The following is a 24,022-nucleotide window of genomic DNA, read 5'->3' on the forward strand; positions in this document are numbered from 1 at the left end:
AAGAGAATGTCATTCTTGTGCAACTTCTCCCAACCAGTGGCAAGGAAGGAAGGTATGGCTAGTGGAGTCGATGGTCGGCAAAGCTCAGCCCTGAACACTAGGACCTGAAGTGCCTCACAGTCAGGATGGGAAGACATCGCCAATGGTAAAGACAAAACAAAAATAACAACAACAAAAACCAGTGGATTCTGACCCAGCCCAAGTGGATGCTTATAGTACAGACTCGAGACCTTCATTCTCTGCTCTCTGGGATTCAAGTCCACACAAAAGCATGCAGGCTGAAGGGACCAGGGAGTACATGGCTCCGAGCACGAGTGAGTGAACAGACAAAATGTGGGAGGAAAGTGCAGGCACTAGCCGCCCTCAGGGCAGTGAGGGTCACTGACCCTCACACACTCCGTTGAGGTCATTCTCCAGCTCAGGGCCCGCCAGGCCTCATGCAGCAGCACAGCTCTCTCCCCGCTCAGTCATGTCTCCAACCCCCAGTGATGATGTTTCTGATGTTTTCTCAACTGCTGAGTCTAGAGTTAACTGTATATGACACAAAAACAGAGGGACTCTGGGGAGAATAAGGAACTGGTGGGAGGGGACAAGAAAGGAGAGGTGAGGGAGAGATACGAACAGAGTACAACAATCTACACGTATAGTACTACCATGCTGAAACTCTCTATCTTTTTCTGAGGCAGGGTCTCACTCTATAGCCCAATCTGGCCTCGGACTACGTAGCCCGAACTAGCTTCAAATTTGTGCCAATCTTCTTGCCTCAGTCATTTCTTGAATACTATGATTACAGGCACAGGCCACCATGCCTGGCTTGAAACCCAATTATTTTGTATAATAGTAATTTTTTAAAAGATGTCCTTTTTTGTTAAATAATACAGCTAATACACAAGTTTTTAGGGTAGCAAGAATTCCACCACAAGGGCTGGAGAGATGGTTTAGCGGTTAAGCGCTTGCCTGTAAAGCCTAAGGACCCTGGTTTAAGGCTCTCTTCCCCAGGACCCACGTTAGCCAGATGCACAAGGGGGCGCATGCATCTGGAGTTCGTTTGCAGTGGCTGGAAGCCCTGGCGCGCTCATTCATTCTCTCTCTCTGTTACTCTCAAATAAATAAATAAGTAAATAAATAAATCCACTGCAAGAAACATACATTTATTTACTTTATTTATTTATTTATTTTTGAGATAGAGTGTTGCTCTAGCCTAGGCTGACCTAGAATTCACTAGGTGGTCTCAGCCACCATGCCTGGCCCTTAATACTTAAACAACTTTACAGATGTGTGTGGGCATCTGTGGGTACATATGCATAGGCACACACACAACACTATAGGCACATAAAACTGATCATGAGTTGGGCATGGTGGTGTGTGCCTTTATCCCAGCACTTGGGGAGCAGAGGTAAGAGATGTCTGTGAGTTCAAGGCCAGCCTAAGACTATATAGTGGATTCCAGGTCAGCTTGGGCTACAGCAAGACCCTATCTGGGGAAAAAAAAATAGATCATGCAGGAATATCAACAAATTTGAGGCTGGCCTGAGCCACAGGGCGAGGTTCCATCTGGATCACTCTCCAGAATGATCGCATCACACTTGAGTTTCCACAAGCCCTACTTCCACCTGTGAGCAGCCCACTTCACAGGGACGCATGTGGCCAGGTGCAGCGCAGAGCACTGCCTGGCGGCTGGGTGGAGAGTCTCTGCTTTGCCATGCTGGGAATGAAGCCGGGCTTGCTGTGCTCTTTCTCAGCTAGTAGTGAGCAGTGGGTGGCCGTCCTTGCGAGGGCACTGCTGCGCTTCTGTGACGGGAGGTAGGTACCTCACACCCGCGTGACGGCACGCTGGTGGCTGGGTGTGATCAGAGCTGACTGCTTGTTTTTCTTTTGCTTTTTGTTTCTTTTTTTTTTTTAATTGTATTTTTTTGAGACAGGGTCTTATGTAGTGCAGGCTACTCTCAAACTCCGTATGTAGCCAGTCATGCCCTTGCTTTTCTAATTCTGCTTCCACCTCCCACGAGCTGGGCTTACGGGTATGCCTCACCACACCCAGTTTACGCAGTTCCGGAATGGAGCCTAGGACTTCGTCCATGCGAGGCAGGCACTCCACCCACTGCGCCACATCCCAATCCCACTGGAGCTAGTTTCTCTTCGCTTGCATACATGCAATATAGTGGTGTGTATGTATCTGTATGTGCCCTGTGGCATCCCATGTGCTCCCTTACAGCAGGAGGTAGGGGTGGTTGCCTGCGGAGGCCAGAGCAGAATACTGGGTGTCTGGCTCCATCACCCTTCTGCCTATTCTTGTTTAAGCCAGAGTCCCAAACAAGCTTGCTGGGTTTTGCAAGCTCAGCCGATTCCTTGGTCTCTGCTCCCCCTTGTGGGAGTGGGGTTATAGGCACCTGTGGCCTCACTCAGCTGTTTTTATGTGAATTCTATATTCCAAGCCCCCTCAGGATGTCATGCTTGCACAGGAAGAGCACTTAATCACTGTTCCATCTCTCCAGCCCCAGAGCTGTTTTGAAAGATGAATGCTCTCTTTCCAGAGGATGACTGAGAAACTAAGGAAAACAGTGCTGGTACCACAAAAGTAATAGAACTTGGCAATTTTCTGGGAATATGTCTGATTTTTTTAAATTTTATTTTATTTGCAAGGAGAGAGAGGGAAGAAGAGAGAGAGAGAGAGACTGAGACAGAGAGAGAATGAGGATGGGTTCCAGGATTTCTTGCTGCTAGAAACAAACTCCAAATACGTGTTCCACTTTGTGCATCTGGCTTTATGTGGGTCCTGGGGAACTGAACCCAGGCCATCAGGCTTTGCAAGCAAGTGCCTTAACAGCTGAGCCATTTCTCCAGCCCTCTGACTTTTTTTTTTTTTTTTGAGATAGGATCTTGCTCTAGCCCAGGCTGACCTGGAATCCACTATGTAGCCTCAGGATAGCCATGAACTTATGGCAATTCTCCTCCTTCAGCCTCCCAAGTACTGGGATTAAAGCCATGTACACCATACCTGGCTCTCTGACTTTTTAAAAAATATTTTATTTTTGTTTATTAGAGAGAAAAAGAGGCAGAGGGAGGGAGACAAACAGAAAATGGGTATGCAAGGGCATCCAGTGCTGCAAATAAACTCCAGATGGATGTGCATCTGGTTTATGTGGGTCCTGGGGAATTGAATCTGGGTCCTTTGGCTTTGTAGGCAGGTGCCTTAACCACTAAGCCATCTCTCCAGCCCTCTGACTTGTTTTTAATGGGCTCTGCTGATGTCTCTACAATGGTATCCAGGTGACAAGCTGTCACTGCATCAGGCAAAACACAGAAATTTTAGCTGTACTGTCAACTTTGGAAAGAAGTCTCCCAGTTTACCATGAGAGCTGGCACTGCAGAGGCTAACAACCATATCAATGTAGAAATGTTAATCATTTTCCGTATCTTTTTGGTTTTTTTTTGAGGTAGGGTCTCACTCTGGCCCAGGATGACCTAGGATTCACTATGTAACTATGTAGTCTCAGGGTGGCCTCAAACTCATGGCGATCCTCCTACCTCTGCCCAGCCTTCTTTTTTTTTTTTTGGTTTTTTGAGGTAGGATTTCACTCTAGCTCAGGCTCACCTGGAATTCACTATGTAGTCTCAGGGTGGCCTCGAACTCACAGTGATCCTCCTACCTCTGCCTCCTGAGTGCTGGGATTAAAGGCATGTGCCACCACGCTTTTTTTGTTTGTTTGTTTGTTTGTTTGAGGTATGGTTTCACCGAACCCAGACTGACCCAGAATTCACTATGAAGTCTCAGGGTGGCCTTACAGTGATCCTCCTACTGCTGCCTCCTAAGTGCTAGGATTAAAAGTGTGTGCCATCACACCTGGCTCATATCTTTTAAAAAAAATGCTATTATTTTTAATTTGAGATAAAGAGAGAGAGAATTGGCACACCAGGGCCTCAGCCACCGCAATCAAACTCCAGATACTTGCACCACCTAGTAGGCATGTGCAACCTTGCACTTGCCTCACCTTTGTGCGTCTGGCTTACATAGGATCTGGAGAGTTAAACACAGGTCCTTAGGCCTATGCCTTAACTGCTAAGCCATTTCTCCAGCCCTCTTTTTTTCTTTTGAAGGTCTTACTCTAACCCAGGCTGACCTTGAATTCATGGTGACTCTTCTACCACAGCCTCATCAGTGCTGAGATAAAAGGTGTGCATCACCATTCCTGACTGAAATTTGATCTTAAAAATCAGAAAGCAGGGCTGCCTTAGTGGCTAAGGCAGTTGCCTACAAAGCCAAAGGACCCAGGTTCAACTCCCTAGGACCCACCAAAGCCAGATGCACAAGGTGACACATGCGTCTGGAGTTCTTTTGCAGCTCTGTATGCCTGGTGTGCCCATTCTCTCTCTCTCAGACTCTCTCAAGTAAATAAATAAATAAATAAATAATTTAAAAAAATTTTAAATCAGAAAGCCAATTATGGTAATGCACCCTGGTAGGAAATTACTACACTTGCCACAAGACTAGAATTGGCCCTTGGCTCAGCGGTACAGCATGCAGAAGGCCCTGGGTCCCAACCCTAGCACTGCAAAAAAAAAAAAAAAAACCACAAACAAACAAACAAACAAAAAGGTAAACTATACAACTATGGATAGCACATGACTTTAAAATTACTTTAGAAACTTACATTATTAAAACAGGCAATTCTGGGCTGGTTGGTTTAGTGGTTAAGCGTTTGTCTGTGAAACCTAAGGACCTCAGTTCGAGGCTTGATTCTCCAGGTCTGACGTAAGCCCAGGCTGAGCTGGAATTCACTCTGTAGTCCAAGCTGGTCTCTCTTGAACTCACAATGATCCTTCTAGCTGTTTCTTAAGTGCTGAGATTAAAGGTGTGCACCACCACACCCAGCTCCATATGAAAACATCATTAATAAATTCCAACTGTGCTTCATTTTGAAAAATGTGTTTTTTACAGAGGTAGGAAGATCACTGTAAGTTTGAGGGCACCCTGAGACTACATAGTGAATTGAGATCAGCCTGGGCCAGAGTGAGACCCTACCTCAAAAAACCAAAAATAAAAGAATTTGCTTTTTTTTGTGTGATACGGCATAGCAGCTGTGTTGCCCCAAGCTCCCAGGCTCTATGAACCCCCTGCCTCAGCCTCCTGAGGGGGTGGGACTCCAAGAGTGAGCCATCACACCTGGCTGTGTAGATTTGGTTTTAAACCTTGAAAGAATGATATTGGCAGAGGCTGCCTTGCAGTTTCTTGCTCTCTTTTTGCAATTAAATTCATGATAATGAGCACGTTCTAGTTTTACAGAAAAGTATTTTTCCAAAAAGTATAAAACTAAAGCCGAGCATGAAATTGCAGGCCTGAAAGCACAAGAAGAGCGAGGCTGTCGGAACGCCTGCGCTGTGGACAGACGCGGCTGGAGTCCCAAGTAAGCAGCTTGTGGAGGAGGGCAGGGAGGGCAGAAAGGAGGACCTCCACCAGGCACAGCCACGAAAAGGGGTGCATGTGTGCCCACAGCATGACCATGCTAGTGCTCCGTTTCTCCCAGTGGGGTGCAGGGACAGCTATGCAAGGTTGAACTGCATCTCTAGGCATCTAAGGCTTCCCCTCAGGCACCGACCTGGGAGCAGCACCACTCACCTGGAGGTAGATCGCCGCTTCTTGGTAATTCATCTCCCAGTTGTGTCCCGTGGGGCTGGAAGGGGAAGTGTCCATCCCAGAGAGCAGACTGGGGACCTGGGAGTCGTGCATGGTGTGGCTGCCCCCATCTGCATCGGAAGAGAGGAGAGGTTCCTTATAATCCAGGCAAGACAGCAGGGCATGAGAGGGGTGTGGCAGCCACTCTGTCGCTCACACTTGGGTCAGTGCACATAACAACCTGTGCACTAACGAGCAGCCTCAGCGTGGCTAGTTAGACATGTTGTCTTGCTCTTGAAGGAGAGAAGAAGCCCACAGAGGGAGGAAGAGAGGAAGGGAATAAACAAGATGACACACATTTCTGCTGACTGAATGGAAAAGACACACAGGAAGGAAAATAAGACTTGGAACTGACCTCCTCCAAAGGGCAAGAGGGCAGGTCACCAGTGTCATGAAAGTATGTGTGCTGTGTAGACTTTTGACTTCTGGAAGCATGCTGAGCCTCTGCCTAGTCAAACATTTAACCAGTAGTTCTGTCTGAGGCACAGAGCCATCTGCTGCTTTTCCCTACTCCTGTTCTCATGCACCTCTTCCGGAACCCTGCCCTGCTTTGCCTTGGCAGAGTGCCTTCTCCTGCCCTCAGCCACCCTGCCCAGCTTGGGCTGAACCATTCCTGGCTCCCAGGCAGCTGACTTGAGCCTGCTGGTAGGGTGGGGAAGAGACTGGTGCAGGCAGAAGCACTGGCCCAGGGCAGCCCAGTAAAGGCTGGACTTGGAACTTTTCCTGGATCACTGTGGAAGGGAGGGGCTCCTCTGTCCTGGCTATGTGAGAGGGACCAGAACAATCACTGGGACAGAGCCCTGACTGGACCTCTGGGTCTCCTTGGCTTCAAGGTCCGAGCTGATGATAAAGGCCCTATCTGAGCATGGCTTACACACTCAGTAAACCACTGCATGTTGTATGCAGGCATCACAGTATAATAGGTTTGTTAGTACAACTATGTCAACTTAAAATTGTGTGTGTGTGTGTGTGTGTGTGTGTGTGTAGGATGTGTGGCGCAGTATATGGTACGGTTTATGCACATGTGTGTATGTGTGTATAGAGAATATGTGGTGTAGTGTATTGTGTGGTGTGGTGTATGCATGTCTGTAGAGGGTGTGTGATGCGATATGCTGTGTGGTATAAGCACATGTACGTGTGTAGAGGATGTGTGGTGTGGTGTACGGTGTGATACATGCACATGCATGTGGAGGCTGAAGAAAAACCTTGGGTGCCCTCCTCTATTGCTTATCTATGGTTTTCCTTGAGACAAGATCTGTCCCTCAACCAGAGCTGCTGTTGTCAGTCAGAAAGCCCCAGAGATTCTCCTATCTCCCTCCCTGGAGACTAGGAGTGCAGACAGGGGTAACTGCACCAGTACCTTTTTGTTCTTTTTTTTTTTTTTTTTTTTTTGGTGGTAGGGTCTCATTCTGGTCCAGGCTGGCCCAGAATTCACGATGTACTCTCAGGGTAGCCTCGAACTCACGGTGATCCTCCTACCTCTGCCTTCTGAGTGCTGGGATTAAAGGCGTGTGCCACCACACTCAGCTACCAGTCCTTTTTTTTTTTTGCTTATGGAGTCATGGTTCTCACTCTAGCCCAGACTGACTTGGAACTCATTCTATAGCTCAGGCTGGACTCAAACTCACAGTGATCCTCCTAAGTGCTGGATCACAGGATGCGATGACACGTCTGGCTAATGTTCTTTCCATGGGTTCCGTGAAGATGAACACAGGTGGTCTCAGGCCCTCATGCTTAAACATCAAGTACTCTTAACTGCTGAACCATCTTCCAGCCCTTAAAAAAATTTAAATCTCAGCCGGGTGTGGTGGTGCACATCTTTAATCCCAGCACTCAAAAGGCAGAAATAGGAGGATCGCCATGAGTTCAAGGCCACCCTGAGAGAATTCCAGGTCAGCCTGGGCTAGAGTGAGACTCTACCTTGAAAAAAAAAAAAAAAATTAAATCTCACTTCTTGCTGGCTCTTCTCCTAGACCATGGCCTGAGCAACCTCTCCCCTGAGCCAGCACAATCCTGCCCCCTTGCTTCCTGACCTGCCAGTGACAAATGTGCATATGTGTGTGTGGGTGTGCTTGTGCACACCTTCCAGCTTAGTATAACAATACCCTCACTAAGGCCAGGTGTGGTGGTGCATGCCTTTAATCCCAGCACTTGGGAGGCAGAGGTAGGAGGATCACCATGAGTTCGAGGCCACCCTGAGACTACATAGTTAATTCCAGGTCAGCCTGGGCCAGAGTGAAACCCTACCTCAAAAAAAAAAAAAAAAAAAAAAAAGAATAATAAAAAAAACAAAAAAACAAAAAACAATACCCTCAGTGAAACTAGGCCAGATGGAACTGCTTCTGCTTAAGCATGTCACAGCACTCACCGCCTTGGGGAAGCCCTAAGCATCCCGCTCTCGCAGATTGAAACGATCCTTTCTGCAGTCATCTTGTCCCCCTCACTCTTGCTATCACTACCCTGGTCTCCTAATTCATCTGGAAAGCCCTGGAACTTTCTGTCTAAAGGTCTTTGCGCTTCATATCCCCCTGTCCCTAGTGGACTTTCATGCATCTTTCAGTTTTCTATCCAAATGCTGTCTCCAGAGGCACCCTTGACCTCTGGCCTGGAAAGTCACACAGACTCTGACTCTGAGCCCACCCTACCTGTGCTTCCTCGTGGCCTGGCACTGGCCACCCGTGAGCCTGCTTCTTGCCTCAACATCAGCCCCATGGACACAGGGACTTTGCTATTGGTCACTGTGGTGTCCCTAGAGCCCAGAACAATGTCGGTTCAGTGCAAAGTTGTCTAAACTGAAGTGAAGTCGGTTTCGCCCTGGAGATCAAAGACTCTACAGGGCACTGGACAACAACACACAGCCAGAGGCAGAGGGAGCGGAGCCAGGCACAGGGGCTGGAAGCACACGGAGCAGCACCCAAAGATTAACAGAAGGGAGCCTGACATGGTCCTGGCATTCTTGGAGATAATCCTTTTAAAGACAGGCTGCAGAGGGACAATTCCAAACCAGGACAATTTAGGACACAACCTCAGGCCCTTAAAGAGTGGATGGGGAGGAGGAGTGGTGGTAAATAAAGGGCAAGCTCTCAAGCTCTCCCTCCGGGGACGACTTTGTTCTGACTTTGTCCCTCACGACTCAGAACTTGGCAGAGCTCAGGGGTTTGGCTCTCACTCAGGCACAGGGCTGAAAGGCCCTGGGTAACCTGGGCTGCTGAGGGCTTTTCAAGAAAACCACAGGTGATTCCAAAAGGCCTCTTTTGCCCTGCACAGGTGGCTAGGCGGCGCATTTAGGGATTACAGAAAGGGCAAGATGGCAGCAGGGAGCCCTCCCTCCCAGTCCTTTATGTGGAGGCTTTGGTGGAGTCCAAGAGCACTTCCTGTCAGGCTCAGATTCCCTCCCGTATGTTTGTTCTCAGCCTGCCTGGCTCCCAGGCTGGAGGCTCTCCAACTTCCAAGGGCTATTGTCCCCAGTGTAAGCTATGCTTAGGGGCTTAACAGCTTCCCAGTAGGAAAGGCCTATTAAGACTGCACAGCATGGCAGAAGAGGCGCTGGGTAAGAAGGCCTTGGTGGTGCCAAGTATGGGTGGGATGTGGCCCGTGAGTTCAGATGGGGAACCCACCCCCAGGAGCCTGGCCTCCTTGACTACCAGTGATCCTAACGGTCTGTCCACCAGCCCCTCTGAGGCCCTGGGGTTTCACTACCTGCGTCTGCTGGCACCCCCCACCCCCGCCCTGGTTGACAAGACCCTGCCCAGCCCTCTGCACTTGCCAGGGGCGGCAAAGCAAGGAGCAGAGCATACCACAAGGACCACGACGAAGGAGCCTGGACAACCTCAGCACAGGGCAGCTAGGGGGAGGGCTCTCCACAACCTCCTCCAGGACAGAGGCTGCCCTACATCTCTGCATTTCTGCTGCTCTCGGAGCTGTCTGGGCTGGAAACTCGCAGGGACAGAGGCACAAGACCTGTGAGGTGGTGGAAGTGTCGTCTCCCTGGCTGTAACAGCCACAGCTGTGAAGGGACCAGCGGAGGTGGGCCAAGAACACTCTTGGCAACCGAGAAGAGGGCATTCTGAGCCTCAGGGGAAGTCCCAGAAGGAAAACAGTGTGTTCCACACCACTGGTGCCCTAGGCACAGCTCTCATGAACACCAGACTAAGCAGGCAGGCACTCCATTTCAAGCCCGCAGACCCTGCCCACTTGAGGTTTATGTAGCTCCCACCCTGGAACTCCCTTCCTGAGCCTTGGTCATGGGCCCAGGGATGTGAGCGCGAAGTCATCAGAGGACAGAGGGAAAGAATGGACAGAAAGCACTGAACAGACAGGCACTAGAATACAAAAACTACCAGACGCTCACAGAACACAAGAGGCTCCACCCCGAGGACACAGGCAGCCCAGGATGACCTGGTTGCACAGATGGCCGGGCAGCCTCCGCACTGATGTAACAGGCCCAGACGCTCCCTGCAAACAGCTGGCTGCTTCCCACGCAGCCGCGGAAACGACCCTGCGGGGAATGTGAGGTTTCCGTTCGCTGGAGCACAGCGTGCAGCAGCGTCCTGGTGCTGCTGGATAAATAGAAACAGTTTCCATATGCCGGCCATAAAGCCGCACCAGGGAGGAGAGGAGAGAGGCGAGGGCGGGCAGGAGAGACGCTGTGCTGCCGGCCTCCACCCAGCCGGCTGGGTCGGCTCCAGCAGGCAATGCCCTGGTGGCCTGTGCTCGGAGCGAGGAAGCTCTGAATAAAAGGCCTGCGAGCAGCTCCTGCAAAGCAGCTCTTTCGGCTAAATACAAGTGTTCAGGGCAGTGGGTACAGGGAGCCTCCATATTTCCCTCCCTACTTTTGTTTTCCTTCCCTACTTTCTTAACCAAGCTGCCTCACTCACACTCTTTAAAACAGCCCTGCGGATTGCTCTGCAACACAAGTGTAGCCCTGGATAGCCCAGCTCACTCTTGTCCCCCACTCACGATCTTCTTCCTGAGAGCCTCAGTCTCTTCACCCAAAAGCTGGGACCTATGCCAGCCCTGCTCTGGGCAAGGCAGAAACAAATGCGAATGCCCAGAAAGCCCTCAGAGCCCTCCGGAAACCAGTGCCCGCCAGAATGACAATGAGCGACCGTGCAACTGCTCGCCAGTTGTCACTGAGAGCCCCACTCCACAGGAAATGCTCAAGCAGGGGAGGAAAATAAACCAGAGTGACGTGACGCTGATGAGTTTTACAGACACTGTGGCACCACACTGCTTCTGGGTGAACGCGCTTCAAGGACCCTCAGATGAAAATTGGCCGTAAGACACCGAACGGCATAAGGCATGCTGCCCTCTCCTTGGCCTCTGCTTTCTGGTAATTGGCTGCAAGATGGCATGGAGGGCAGACCACATCAATGCCCATCACCGACAGCTCAAAACCAGAGCAGAGCCCGCCCCAGGCACATACCCGCCTCCAGAAAGGCCAAAGCTGGCACATGGCCCTCGAAGTTCAATGGCTGGAGCCAGCCCAAAGCTAGTCCTGCCAAAGGCTTACTTGGGCCAAGGATGAACGGAAGGCTCAGCAGGGCAGCACCATGGGTCAAGCACTATTCTAGAAGGAACTGTGAGGGTTGGAGAGGTGGCTTAGAGGTTAAGGCACTTGCCTATGAAGCCTAAGGACCCCGGTTCGAGGCTCGATTCCCCAGGACCCACATGAGCCAGATGCACAAGGGGGTGCATGCATCTGGAGTTTATTTGCAGTGGCTGGAAGCCCTGGTGCGCCCATTCTCTCTCTCTGCCTCTTTCTTTCTCTGTCGCTCTCAAATAAATAAATAAAAATGAACAAAAGAAAATTTAAAATAAAATCTTTGTTTAAAAAAAAAATAGAAGGAACCGTGACTCTGAACTAGCTAGGATAAAGCCGTGTGCCACCTTAACTCTGTTTTCAGCCACCTGATAGGGACTTAAGTGGCCAAGCCCAGGTTCATCCACATACCAGCCCTGCTGAGAGGAAGTAGAGATGGGGCCAGAGGGCTGAGAACAATAGAGATGAGCAGAGGAAGCAGAAGGCAGGGCTGCACAGAGGAGAAACAGCTGGACAGAGAGACCACAGAAATGTTGTTGACGGCAACCAGCAACCGGCTGAACCCATCCCCAAACAGCCACACAGGAAGAGAATCCCTAGCTGGACATGGTGACAATGGCCTGTAATCCCAGCACTTGAGTGGTGGAGACAGGAAGGTCATGAGTTCAAGGTCATCTTCAGCTACATGGTAAATTATAAAACCAGCCTGGGCTACATTAAACTTTGTCACAAAATAATAATAATGGGCTGGAGAGATGGCTTAGCGGTTAAACACTTGCCTGTGAAGCCTAAGGACCACAGTTCGAGGCTCGATTTCCCAAGACCCACGTAAGCTAGATGCACAAGGGGGTGCACGCATCTGGAGTTCATTTGCAGTGGCTGGAAGCCCTGGCATTCTCTCTCTCTATCTGCCTCTTCTCTCTCTCTCTGTTGTTCTCAAATAAATAAATAATGAACAAAATTAATAATAATAATAATTAATAATAAGAGCTAGGGAAATAACTCAGCTAGTAAAGTACTTGCCTCCTAAGCATCGGGACCCCAGTAACCACGTAAAAATCAATTCCTAGTAGCCATGTAAAAAATGCCAGCAGAGGTGGCACATGCCCATAACCACAGCCTGGGGGGCGGGTGGAGATAGGAGAATACCCAGGGCTTGCTGACGAGCTAGTCTAGCCTAATCCATAGGCTCCAATGAGCCAATGAGACACCCTGTCTCAAAAATAAGTACCTGGAGCAGGGTGTGGTCATGCACACCTTTAATCCCAGCACTCAGGAGGCAGAGGTAGGAGAATCACCATGAGTTCGAGGCCACCCTGAGACTACATAGTGAACTCCAGGTCAGCCTAGGCTAGAGTGAAACCCTACCTTGAAAAACCAAAATAAATAAATAAATAAATAAATAATAATAATAATAAGTAAGTACCTGTTCCTTTCCAATCCACCATCTGTGGTGGGGCCACTGCCATAAAACCCTCAGGGGAAGACCATCATGTTCAAGGTTGACCAGGGACACTATAGAAAATGTGAAGGCCCAGATCCAGGATAAGAAAGGAATTCCTTCCAAAGGCTGGTCTGTGCTGGTAAGCAACGGGAAGATGATGTACTTTGAGTACAGCATTCAAAAGAAGTCCACCCTTTGTCTTGCATTGAGACTTTGTGGTGGTGCTAAAAACAAAAGCCCTATACCACTCCTAAGAAAAATAAGCACAAGGGGCTGGAGAGATGGCTTAGCAGTTAAGGCACTTGCCTGTGAAGCCTAGGGACCCAGGTTTGATTCTCCAGGTCCCATGTGAGCCAGATGCACAAGGTGGAACATGCATCTGTAGTTCATTTGCAATAGCTAAGGTCCCTGGCATGCCTATCCTCTCTCTCTCTCTCTCTCTAATAAATAAAAAAAAATAAAATCTTTTTAAAAAAATAAGCACGTGCTGGGTGTGGTGGCACACACCTTTAATCCCAGCACTCGGGAGGTAGAGGTAGAGGACTGCTGTGAGTTTGAGGCACCCTGAGACTCCATAGTGAATTCCAGGTCAGCCTGGGCTAGAATGAGACCCTACCTCGGAAAACCAAACACACACGCTCACAAGAGAAAGCAGATTAAGTTGGCTGTCCTGAAATATCAAAAGGTGGATGAAAATGGCAAAATTAGTCGCCTTTGTCAGTGTCCTCCTGATGAGTGTGGGGCTAGAGTTTGGGTGGCCAGCCACCTTGACAGACATTCCTGTGGCAAGTGTTGTCTGACTAACTGCTTCAACACACCAGAAGACAAGGAACTGTGTATGAGTTCAAAAAGTCACAAGCTAACAATAGAAGTTCCTGAGGACAACATTCACACACATAAACATGCACTCACACACACCAATACACATACATACATGCACACTACATACACATACAGACCCAAACCACCAAAAAAATAAAAATAAAAATAAATGCCTTATGAACTAGACTGCACTGTTCTCCCCACCCATGGAGGAGGCAGTAAGGCAGAGAGAAGTGACTTGTCTCAAGTCATGACACAGCAGGCTGCTCTGACCAGGCACCCACCTGAGGAGTGCTCAAGATGCTGTGCAAACATGTGTGACGGCCCTGCACTTCTCACACGTGCGTGAACATGGGACTGCCCAGTGAAGACTGGCACTGGCACCGACTCCTATCCTATCGTTCCTGGGAAGCACATGACATGGCCCGTGGGAGCAGGGAGTGACACAGGAGCAGCAGTGGGTAAGGCTGGGCCCCAGCAGCTGACGACGTACACAGACAGAGAGTTGCTTTGGACTCCACCCACTGTGTCCCTGGCAGTGTCCATGCAACCACTCCAGCCCTACCCAGGTCTGCCAGGGGAGCTGGCTGGACCAACACTGGCCACATCCAGCATCTGGTTCTGACTCAGAAGGCTCTGTTCAGAACAGCAACCAAGAGGGGCAAGGTGACGGCCAGACATAAGTCTCGGGGGCAGCGTCAGTTGGGGTGAAGGAAGTCTACATGCTACAGAGACAGATGTCCCAGGCACACCACGTCTCCAAGGAGCTGAAGTTCTGGGTCATCAGTGGCCTTAGCCTGAGCTTTCCTTCCTTTTGCCTCAGTGTCCCTTTCTGTCCAGTGGGAAGGCAGCCAAAGAAAGCAAACAATAGAAGAGGTCAAGAAGACATTCTAAAGAAGAGCAGAGCTGGACTGCAGTGATGGCTTAGCAGTTAAGGCACTTGCCTGCAAAGCTAAGGGAACCAGGTTCAACTCCCCAGGACACTCGTAAACCAGATGCACAAGGTGGCGTATGCGTCTGGAGTACATTTTGCAGTGACTGGAGACCCCTGGCATGCCCATTCTCACTCACTCTCAAATATATGTATACATATATATGTATGTATATGTATATGTTTTTTTTTTTTCAGAAAATAAGGGGCTGGAGGGATGACTTAGTGGTTAAGGTGTTTGCCTGAAAAGCCAAAGGAGCCAGGTTTGATTCCCCAAGACCCATGTAAGTCAGATGCACAAGGGGGTGCACGCATCTGGAGTTCGTTTGCAGTGGCTGGAAGCCCTGGCATGCCCATTCTCTCTGTGTTCCTCTTTCTCTGTCAAATAAATAAATAAATTTTTTTTTAAAAAAAAAGAAGGGCAGAACATGGGATGCTGGCCATGAACTGTCTTTGTACTGAGGGAAGGGGTCAGGGAAGTTAAACACTATTTTCAAATGTAACCCCAAGTTCTCTGAAGAACGAAGAGAACCAACTCATAACCCTGAAGAGGAAGTCAGAGGTGCAGTGAGAAGAAAGCTGAGTCTTCAGCACAGCGCCCTGCTAATCACTCAGGAGCTCGCCAGGGCAGCGCAGCGTTGCTACTTTGTTGACAATGAAACCCTGACACTATTATTACTGCGTTTCTGTGTATTCACTGCCAACTGTGACGTGATACAGTATCTGCCTCTCATTTAACCTTGATGACTCTGGCGACAGATACTCTAAGCCCTGTTTCACAGATGAAGAAACTGAGGCTCAGGAAGAAACATGCTCAGCACTTCATTCCTCCTCCTCAGCCACCAAGAGAACTTCAACATCCTTCCTCTGCCACAGACTAGATACCCTAGACTAGAATGTCAGTGGTCTCACCTTCCTCCAGAAAGCAAAGAATTCTCCCATGCTACCACCACCCCCAGACTTCAGAGCCCCTCCACACTGAGACACTGCCCAGTCTCCAAGCAGAAACAGAAAGAAAAAAATAAAAGGAAAGGAAAAAACACGTGTAACAAACTGACTACACGGACCACCTGGCCTGGAGGCTGACTGGACTCTGCTATCAATAAAAGCCGAGTCCTGGTGAGAAGCCAGCCAGGCTCCGGGGTGTGCACTCACAAACAACGAGGCAAGCAAGCCAAGTGTGAACAGCCAAGCCTGCAAGAAGAGGAGACCCTTGAGAGCCACAGAGAGAAGGCATCACACTTCCCAACGGCCACCCACAAGTACGAGCCGATGCATCCGGCAGCCTGGAGCAGCTCCAAGCCATTAACCAGTACCAAGCACAGCCGCTCCGCCCGAGCCGATTTTCCACAAGAGCTAACAGAATAAGAGAAAGGAAATGGAATCAAATAGCATTCCACCAGAAAGATAAGAGAGACAGACAGCCTTCAACTGGCGGGGGGGAGTCAGATGTGAGGACCAAGCACCCCAAGATGCTGCAATTATAGGACACACAAGGCTCCCGAGGGAGTAGAACAGGCTAGGAGACAAGAACTCCCACCTAAAAGCCGGCAGATCCTGGGAAGTAGGGCCATGCTAAGTCAGATCAAGCCTTGTCCTTACCCAGTGGCTCTAGGGATGGGTGAAGCTTGACAGATAGAGTCACCTGGGACCTTAGGTGTGTCTGGCACCTGGTGATTCCCTCCCAGGTAGGTCACTTCATGTCTATTTATAAAGTGTGCAGAGAATATGTACACAAGACCCCACCTTGCTTTTGTGAAACTTGCTGTCCCAGAAGTGGTAGAGCTGTGTGACACACCAGATCAAAACACAGCAGCCACTTCCCTACAGACAATGGGACAGGCTCTCTACCTTCCTGCCCCGTCCCATCCTGTCCCACCAGCCATCTCCGCCGGGCACCACCAACAGTTAGTGCCTGGCACTAACCCAGCCTGATGCTGGCAAAGGAAAGGGGTCATTCCTACTGTGAATAGATTCTTTTTTTCACAGGCCAACATAGTGGATCCAGCACATGAGGAGCTGGGAGCCACTGGCTGCTGCGAGGTGAAGAACGGGGCGGAGGGGAAGGCATCATGTTGGGGGTCTACTTCGATGCTGCCTGGCAAGGGGAGGCCTGCAGCAGCAGAATGCCATGCTGGAGGGACCCTCCAGGCACTCAACCGCACAAGCTGTTTACAGAAAGCTAGTGTGGTGAGACACACCTGTAATCCCAGTACTGGCGCTTGAGGCTAGCCTGTAGCAAGGCTGTTTCAAAAAACAAAACAAAACAAAGTGGTTTACAGGAGAAAATAAGCAAGATGGTATTATGTGTTTTTTTGTTTTGTTTTGGTTTGGTTTTTTTGGTTTTCTTTGAGGTAGGGTCTCACTATAGCCCAGGCTGACCTAGAATTCACTATGTAGTCTCAGGGTAGCCTCGAACTCACGGTGATCCTCCTACCTCTGCCTCCTGGGATTAAAGACATGTGCCACCATGCCTGATTGTGGTATTCTTTTTTTTTTTTTTTAAAGTGTTAAGACTTTACTAGATTAAGAGAAGGAAAGAAGCAGGATCTGGTATTCTTTAGTTCCAACACTTGGGAGGCAGAGGTAAGAGTACTGTTGTAAGTTGAAGGCCAGCCTGAGACTACATAGTGAATTCCAGGTCAGCCTGAAAAACAGAGATAGAGAGAGAGAGAGAGAGAGAGAGAGAGAGAGAGAGAGAGAGAGAGAGAGAGAGGGAGGGAGAAAGGGGGGAGAGCTCTAGAAGCCACCCAAACCTGGGTCATTTATAGGTTCTGAATGGTGGCTGAGCTGAGCTGAGCTGAGCTGAGCTACCCAGCAAGATGATATTCTTAACAAATGCACAAAACTTGAACAGTTCTGACTTCAGACTTTGGATTATGGGGCATCATTTGTGGAGAAATTAAAAGAGCAGAACCCAACTACGCCAAGGGTAAGTGAAGCCAAGTGTCCGTAGTTGGCCAGGTCAGGGCATTAGGTTTCAGAGCTTCATGGACTTGGCCCAGTATGTGGCCTTAATCTTTGACTTCTGCATCGAACACCACATGCTCGTGCCAGTAGAACTTACTTTGTTTGCTGGTGGTGTATGCGTGGCATGTGTGGCGCAGCAGGGGCATATGCCTGCCCACGGAGACTGGAGAAGGCCAGGTGTCCTGCTCCATTGCTCTTCTGTCCATTCTTTTTTTTTTTGCTTTTTCGAGGTAGGGTCTCACTCTGGTCCAGGCTGACCTGGAATTAACTCTGTAGTCTCAGGGTGGCCTTGAACTCACGGCGATCCTCCTACCTCTGCCTCCCGAGTGCTGGGATTAAAGGCGTGCACCACCATGCCCGGCTTCTGTCCATTCTTATTTGAGCCGGGGTCTCTTACTGATACTGAGCTTGTCATTTTTTCTGAGCCCAAGTGATTCCCTTGTCTCTGCTCCCCTCTGTGGGATTGGGGATACAGGCACGCGTGGCCACACCCAGCAGCTTACATGGGTCCTGGAAATTTGAACTCAGGCAGGTTCAGGTTCCCTCAGGCCCTCATGCGGGTGCCGGTTATTGTCTACCATGACAGGTTTAATAGAAATTGTCAGTAATAACAACACAAGTCATTCAATGCCGGTTCAATTCCCCAGTACCCACATAAAGCCAGGTGCACAAAGTGGCACATGTATCTGAATTTATTTATAGTTGTAGGGGGCCCTGGCTCATCTATTCTCTCCTTCTCTCTCCTTTGCTTTCTCAAATAAATAAATTGAAAAAAATACAAGTCATTGACATTTATGAAGGCATTATGTTTGTATTTTGGGGGGGATTTTTTTGAGGTAGGGTCTCACTCTAGCCTAAGCTAACACGGTATTCATTCTGCAGTCAGGCTGGCCTTGAACTTACAGTAATTCTCCTACCTCAGCCTCTGAAGTGCTGGGATCAAATGTATGAGCCACCATTCTTGGCTCTGAAGCCATTACTTTTTTTTTTTTAGTTTTTCTGAGGCAAGCCCAATGAAGTGGCCTTTTTTTTAATGCAAGAGATAAGAGGAAAAAAACCTGCACTTGAACTTCAGATGCATGCACCCCCTTGTGCACGTGTGCAACCTCACACACTTGCATCACTGTGCATCTGGCTTATGTGGGACATGAAGAGTTGAACATAAGTCCTTAGGTTTTGCAAGCAAGCCCTTTAACCACTAAGCCCTCTCTTCGGTCTACTGAAGGCATTAATTTCTAAAGCAATCTATTAGTTAAGTAATTTTAGTGCTAGAAGCAGCAAATAAATCATGTGTGGTTAGACGATGATTACAAGGACTGATATTCTATCTGACCATCATAGCTCAAAAGTCATCTTAAGGTGGTGCACACCTGCAATCCCAACCCTCAGGAGGTGGAGGCTGGAGGATCAGAAGTTAAGGTCAGCTTCAGTCTGGGCTACCCCTTGTCTCAAAAATAAATGGACTAGAGAGATGGCTCAGTGGTTGAAGCATTTGCCTACAGAATCTAATGACCCAGGTTCGATTCCCAGTGCCCACGTAAACCCAGATACACAAGGTGGCACATGGATCTGGAGTATGTTTGCAATGGCTGTACGCCCTGGTGTGCCCATTCTCTCTCAGTCTCTGTCTCTCTCAACTTACAAATAAATAAATAATTTTTTTTTATTTCCTTTAAAAAAAAAAAAAACAAGCTCAAGCAACAACCAAAACTCTTAGATTGAATCACTGTAAATTAATCCCAATGTAGATATACTTGTTACCTCATCCTGGGTAACCATATTAACACAAACTTAGCAGCGTAAAATAACACACACTGATCTTACTTCTGTGGGCCTGGGAAGCTTAGCTCACCCCTCACAGTCTATAGTCAAGGTGTCGCTCAGGGCTGATTCTCAGGTGAAGGTGTGGCTAGGGAAGAACCCTCTTCCAGACAACTTCCAGCTCCTGGTGGCCAAGGCCACATGCTGACTTCATGCAGTGACAGCTCACAAGATGGCTTCTTTCTTCCTTCTCCAGAGAACTATCCTGGTGCCTGGGCTCTTGGTCTTATCTCCTCCTATCAGTCCAAGAAACTTTCAGTACTAATTCCCCTTTTCTCCTTATCTTCTGTTCATTTGTTTTGACACAGGGGCTCACTCTAAGCAAGGCTGGCCTCAAACTTTGTTTTTGGAACTTTCTAGAGCCTGGGAGGGGAAATATTCCCTCAGGACTTGCCTGAAAACAAGCAAGCAGGGCTCTGAGGTGGCCACCAATTCCTCCTGTGCCACTAAGCCATCACGTGCCCAGCTGTGGTGGTCAAGCAGCATTTGCTGAATGGACACATGAGCCCTGGGGCCCACTGCCTGTCTGGGAAGATGGCTTCCCTCCCACACCTCCACGGTTGTCTGTAGAATGATAAGGAATCCTATTTGCTTGTCAAGTGTTGGGGTGACCACCCATAAACGCAGCTGCCATCAAGGCTTCTGCCTTGCCTGTTGGGCAGTAAGAATGGCCCAGAAGCCGGGCATGTGTGGTGGCGCACGCCTTTAATTCCAGCACTGGGGAGGCAGAGGTAGGAGGATCGCCGTGAGATCGAGGCCACCCTGAGACTACATAGTGAATTCCAGGTCAGCGTGAGCTAGTGAGACCCTACCTTAAAAACAAAAAATTGTAATGCAAGTATCCAGGCTGTACTTAAATACATCTATCCTTCAGTATAGGGCCAGTGGCTCCAAAGACAAGCCTCTGGTGAGGGACGAATGAGACACCAAGGCTGCAAGGTGTAGAGAAGAGTGTTGCCACCTGGCCATCTAGTTGAGCAGAGGACATCTGCCCCACCATGATCAGGAGGCTCATGTGGCACTTAAGAGAGTGGCCCTGGAGTGACAGAGAGCCCCTCTGGGCCTGGGGCTGGTCAGGTGGGAGGGGCAAAGGCGGGCTTCCTCACCTTGAATTCCACTTGGCTCTCACCAACTGCCACCTGTTGGGATGACAAATCTAAGAGGCTGTTCCCATGGCCCAGGCCAGGGGATACTGAGAGTGTCCCACTCATTCAGGACTGCGCCTGTGAAAGGCAGGAGGATGCTGGGTTGGGTCTGAAGATGTGATGTGCGCTGTGCCAGCCCTGCCTGGGGAAGTTTGGAAGCTGTCAGGGAGCCGGGGCTGGAAAGAAAGCTGCCATCCCTGCTCCCATCACCGCAGCACAGCTGGGAATGTCCTCCCCAGACACCTTCCTCCCTGTGGGCTGACACATCAGGGCTATGACAGTGGCTGGAGACAGCACTGGTGCTACAGAGGGGTCAGTAGCAAGTGGCTATGGCACCAGTGACAGTTGGTTCAAACACTATTTAGGAGCTCCTGTGCCCTGCTCAGCCACAAGCCCACACTCCTGCCAGAGCACTGTGGCCTCTCCCTAAAGTGGGTCTATTTGCTCCGGCATTGACTGTAATGGCTGGCATCTCCCAAGCCCAGCCCAGAGCACACACTCGGCACTGGGCTCATTAGGTGTGCTGTCTCGTTTACAACTCAGGAGTGGCACAAGGCAGTATTGGGGTGAGCGTCACTTTATGCATGAAGAAACCCAAGCTCAGGAAGGTTCTGTCACCTGCCTGAGGTCCAGCAGCAGGTGCAGAGCCAGAGTCACATTCAGCTGCTCTGACTCTAGAACACAGGCTCTGCCCCATGCCCCAATGCCACCTGCCCTTAGCACTCTCCTCTTGGCCCTAGTGTGGAGACACACTCACCTCTCACCTCTGCCCAGGTCATTTCTCCTGCCGAGGAGGCCTGGCCCCTCATCTCAGCCCCAACTCCCACCATTCCTTAGGTCCGACTGCTTTAAGCTGTGTCACAAACCCATCCAGGGTCGTGTACTGAACTCACTTAGGGGTCACAAAAAATTGAGACACAATAAAAGGTTTCTGAACATAGAATGACCAAAGATTGATCCAAAATCTTAACACATTTTGAATCCAGGCATTTGGGCAGCGCTTGCCCATGTTGCATTTCGACTTTACTGCAGCCATGGTTCAGACCACACAGCACATACTTTGCACTCACTGTGCATGCCCTCAAGCCATGCAATGTCAACAAACACTGCCTGAGACACCCTGGCTGAGATTTCAAACTGCTGTCTGTTGTGAACTGCCACGTCTTTACTATACATACAAAGTTTTCTGTTCTTGCCAGACATGGTGGTGCATGCCTTTAATCCCAGCACTTGGGAGGCTGAGGTAAGAGGACTGCTGTCAGTTCGAGGCCATCCTGAGACTACACAGTGAATTCCAGGTCAGCCTCCTGGGCTAGAGCTAGACCCTACGTCACCCCACCCCCCAAAAAAGAAGTGCCTCAAAATTTTCTGTTCTTAAAGAAACAGAATCACTTAATTATGGGAAACACTTAAGTTTTTAAATGTTTTTATTTATTAACTTGAAAGCAAAGACAGAGAGAAAGAATGAGCACACCAGGGCCTTAGGCCAATGTAAACAAACTCCAGATGCATGTGCCCCCTTTGTGCATCTGGCTTTACATCCCAGCCCTGATGATTAAGCATCAATCAACTCAGAGCTCTGTGTCCTGCAGGATCAGATCTTCAACCACAATTTATTACATTATATAAAAGCAAGCACATTACGTCCCTCTCATTAGATACGAATTTGCTTCTGTCTTTAATAAATGAGTAAGTTATATGCATAGCAAAGAATTGCCTGAATAAATCTCTTTATGAGTCACCACCAGTAAATATTTGATTTGCACATTTTATAGAGCTATATACCAGGTAACACATAAAAATTTCTCAGGTGCAAAGGGCTGTTAAAAGAAAAAGTTGTCAGGTGTGGTGGTGCACACCTTTAATCCCAGCACTTGGGAAGCAGAGGTAGGAGGATTGCTGAGAATTCGAGGCCACCCTGAGATAGTACATTCCAGGTCAGCCTGGGATAGCACAAGACCCTGCCTTGAAAAACAAAAAAAGGAAAAAGTTTAAGAAGCCACATGTTCCTAGATGGCCCCAGAGCATAGGCAGATCTGTCTGATGTGAGTCAGATGAGATGATGTCTTCACTTTCTCTAGTGTCTTCCACCACAGTGAGACCACCAGAACTCACTCCAGGTGCTGCAGACCCAGTGTCTACAGGCACTGTGGGGATTGAACCCAAGACCTTGGGCATGCTAGGTAAGAGATGTGTCATGGAGCCACACCCCCAAGCCCTTGCCCTGATCGTCCCACTCATTTGCAACCACTCTTTTGGAGACAGCCTGAAATGTGATGGTGACTGCTGGTTCAAAGCACTTGGAGACTTCTCTATCATTGCAGATGACATTCCCATGCCTCAGCACAGGCCTAAGAGTGTTGGCAAGGAGGCCTCAATGATCTGGATCCTCACCCTCAAACTAAAGCACACATGGGCACGCCCACCCCCCTGACAACACAGCTTTCTTCCCAGCCCTCTCCTCTGCTGACTGCCTTTCTCCACCCGCTCATCATCCTGCCCAACACTAAATGCCCTTGGCGTTGATCTCCACTGGAGAGCCTTTTACCCACCCATACAACCAAGACTACCTCCACTCTTCCCGCCCTCTCCCCTGCACCCCCCTGGAGGGCATGTATGCCCTCAGCCCACCCAGCACCCCTCCTCCAAGTCCTCTGGCAGTTATAATACACAGGCACATTTCTGCCACCTCCACAGAGGTCCTGGAGGAACATGCACTAACCACTGGAAAAGCACTGCTTTTTCAGTTGATAAGAAAGTGATGATTTCAAAAGATGAATGAGGAAAACAAGCCAATAAACTGACTTTTTCAAACTTATAGCTTTTGCTTGAATCTCCACTACACACCTCAAAGTCAAAGCTAACAAAAAAAATTAATAAATTAGCTAGATGTAGCTCAGTGGCAGAGTACTCCCTTGGCATGAATGAGGCCACAGGATCAATTCCCAGCACTAGAAAGTGGGGGGGGGGGGGGAGGCCAGGAGTGGTGGCACACACCTTTAATCCCAGCACTCAGGAGGCAGAGGCAGGAGGATCACCATGAGTTCAAGGCCACACTGAGACTACATAGTGAATTCCAGGTCAGCCTGGGCCAGAGTGAGACCCCCACCTCAAAAAACAAAACAGAAAAAAAGATCAAAGATAAAAATAGAAGTAAGCCAGGCATGGTGGTGCACGCCTTTAGTCCCTACCTTGAAAAACCAAAAAAAGAAAAAAAGAAAGAAGAAGTAAATTAAAAAGCAAACCAACAACCGGGCATTGGGCGTGGCGGCTCATGCCTTTAATCCCAGCACTCAGGAGGCAGAGGTAAGCGGCTCGCTGTTGAGTTCGAAGCCACCCTGAGACAAATAGTGAATTCCAGGTCAGCTTGAACTAGAGTGAGACCCTACCTGGAAAAATAAATAAAATAAAATAAAAAAACAAAGAACCCTGACAGCCAACATGCATCAAGCATAGGTTAGTGTTAGAGCACCTGTCTAGCATTCCAGCATACATGAGACTCTGGGTTGGTGGTGCAGCACCCCAGAAAGTAAAAATATAAAAAAGTCTGAACTGGGCTCCACAAGGAGACAGGGCACTGCAGTGCAGAGGCAGGAAAAATGAACAGCCAGGAGCCCCATCCCTGCCTGTCCTCCATTCCCAGCCTGGCTGGCTACAGCACTCAGAGTCTGCC

General features: G+C 49.2%; 1 protein-coding gene across 2 annotated transcripts in view; it reads right to left on the reverse strand.

Moving 5' to 3' along the window:
• The window catches only part of Tpcn1 (two pore segment channel 1), a 67,994-nt gene that overhangs the window by 31,634 nt on the left and 12,338 nt on the right, over window positions 1-24,022 (reverse strand). For both annotated transcript variants that reach the window (XM_004668465.2, XM_045132453.1), the window contains exon 3: window positions 5,618-5,745. In XM_004668465.2, coding sequence (XP_004668522.2) covers window positions 5,618-5,745 — 128 coding nt within the window. The remainder of the gene's footprint in view (window positions 1-5,617; window positions 5,746-24,022) is intronic.

Source organism: Jaculus jaculus, chromosome 13, assembly GCF_020740685.1.
Source record: "Jaculus jaculus isolate mJacJac1 chromosome 13, mJacJac1.mat.Y.cur, whole genome shotgun sequence".
NCBI classification, from domain to species: Eukaryota; Metazoa; Chordata; class Mammalia; order Rodentia; family Dipodidae; genus Jaculus; species Jaculus jaculus.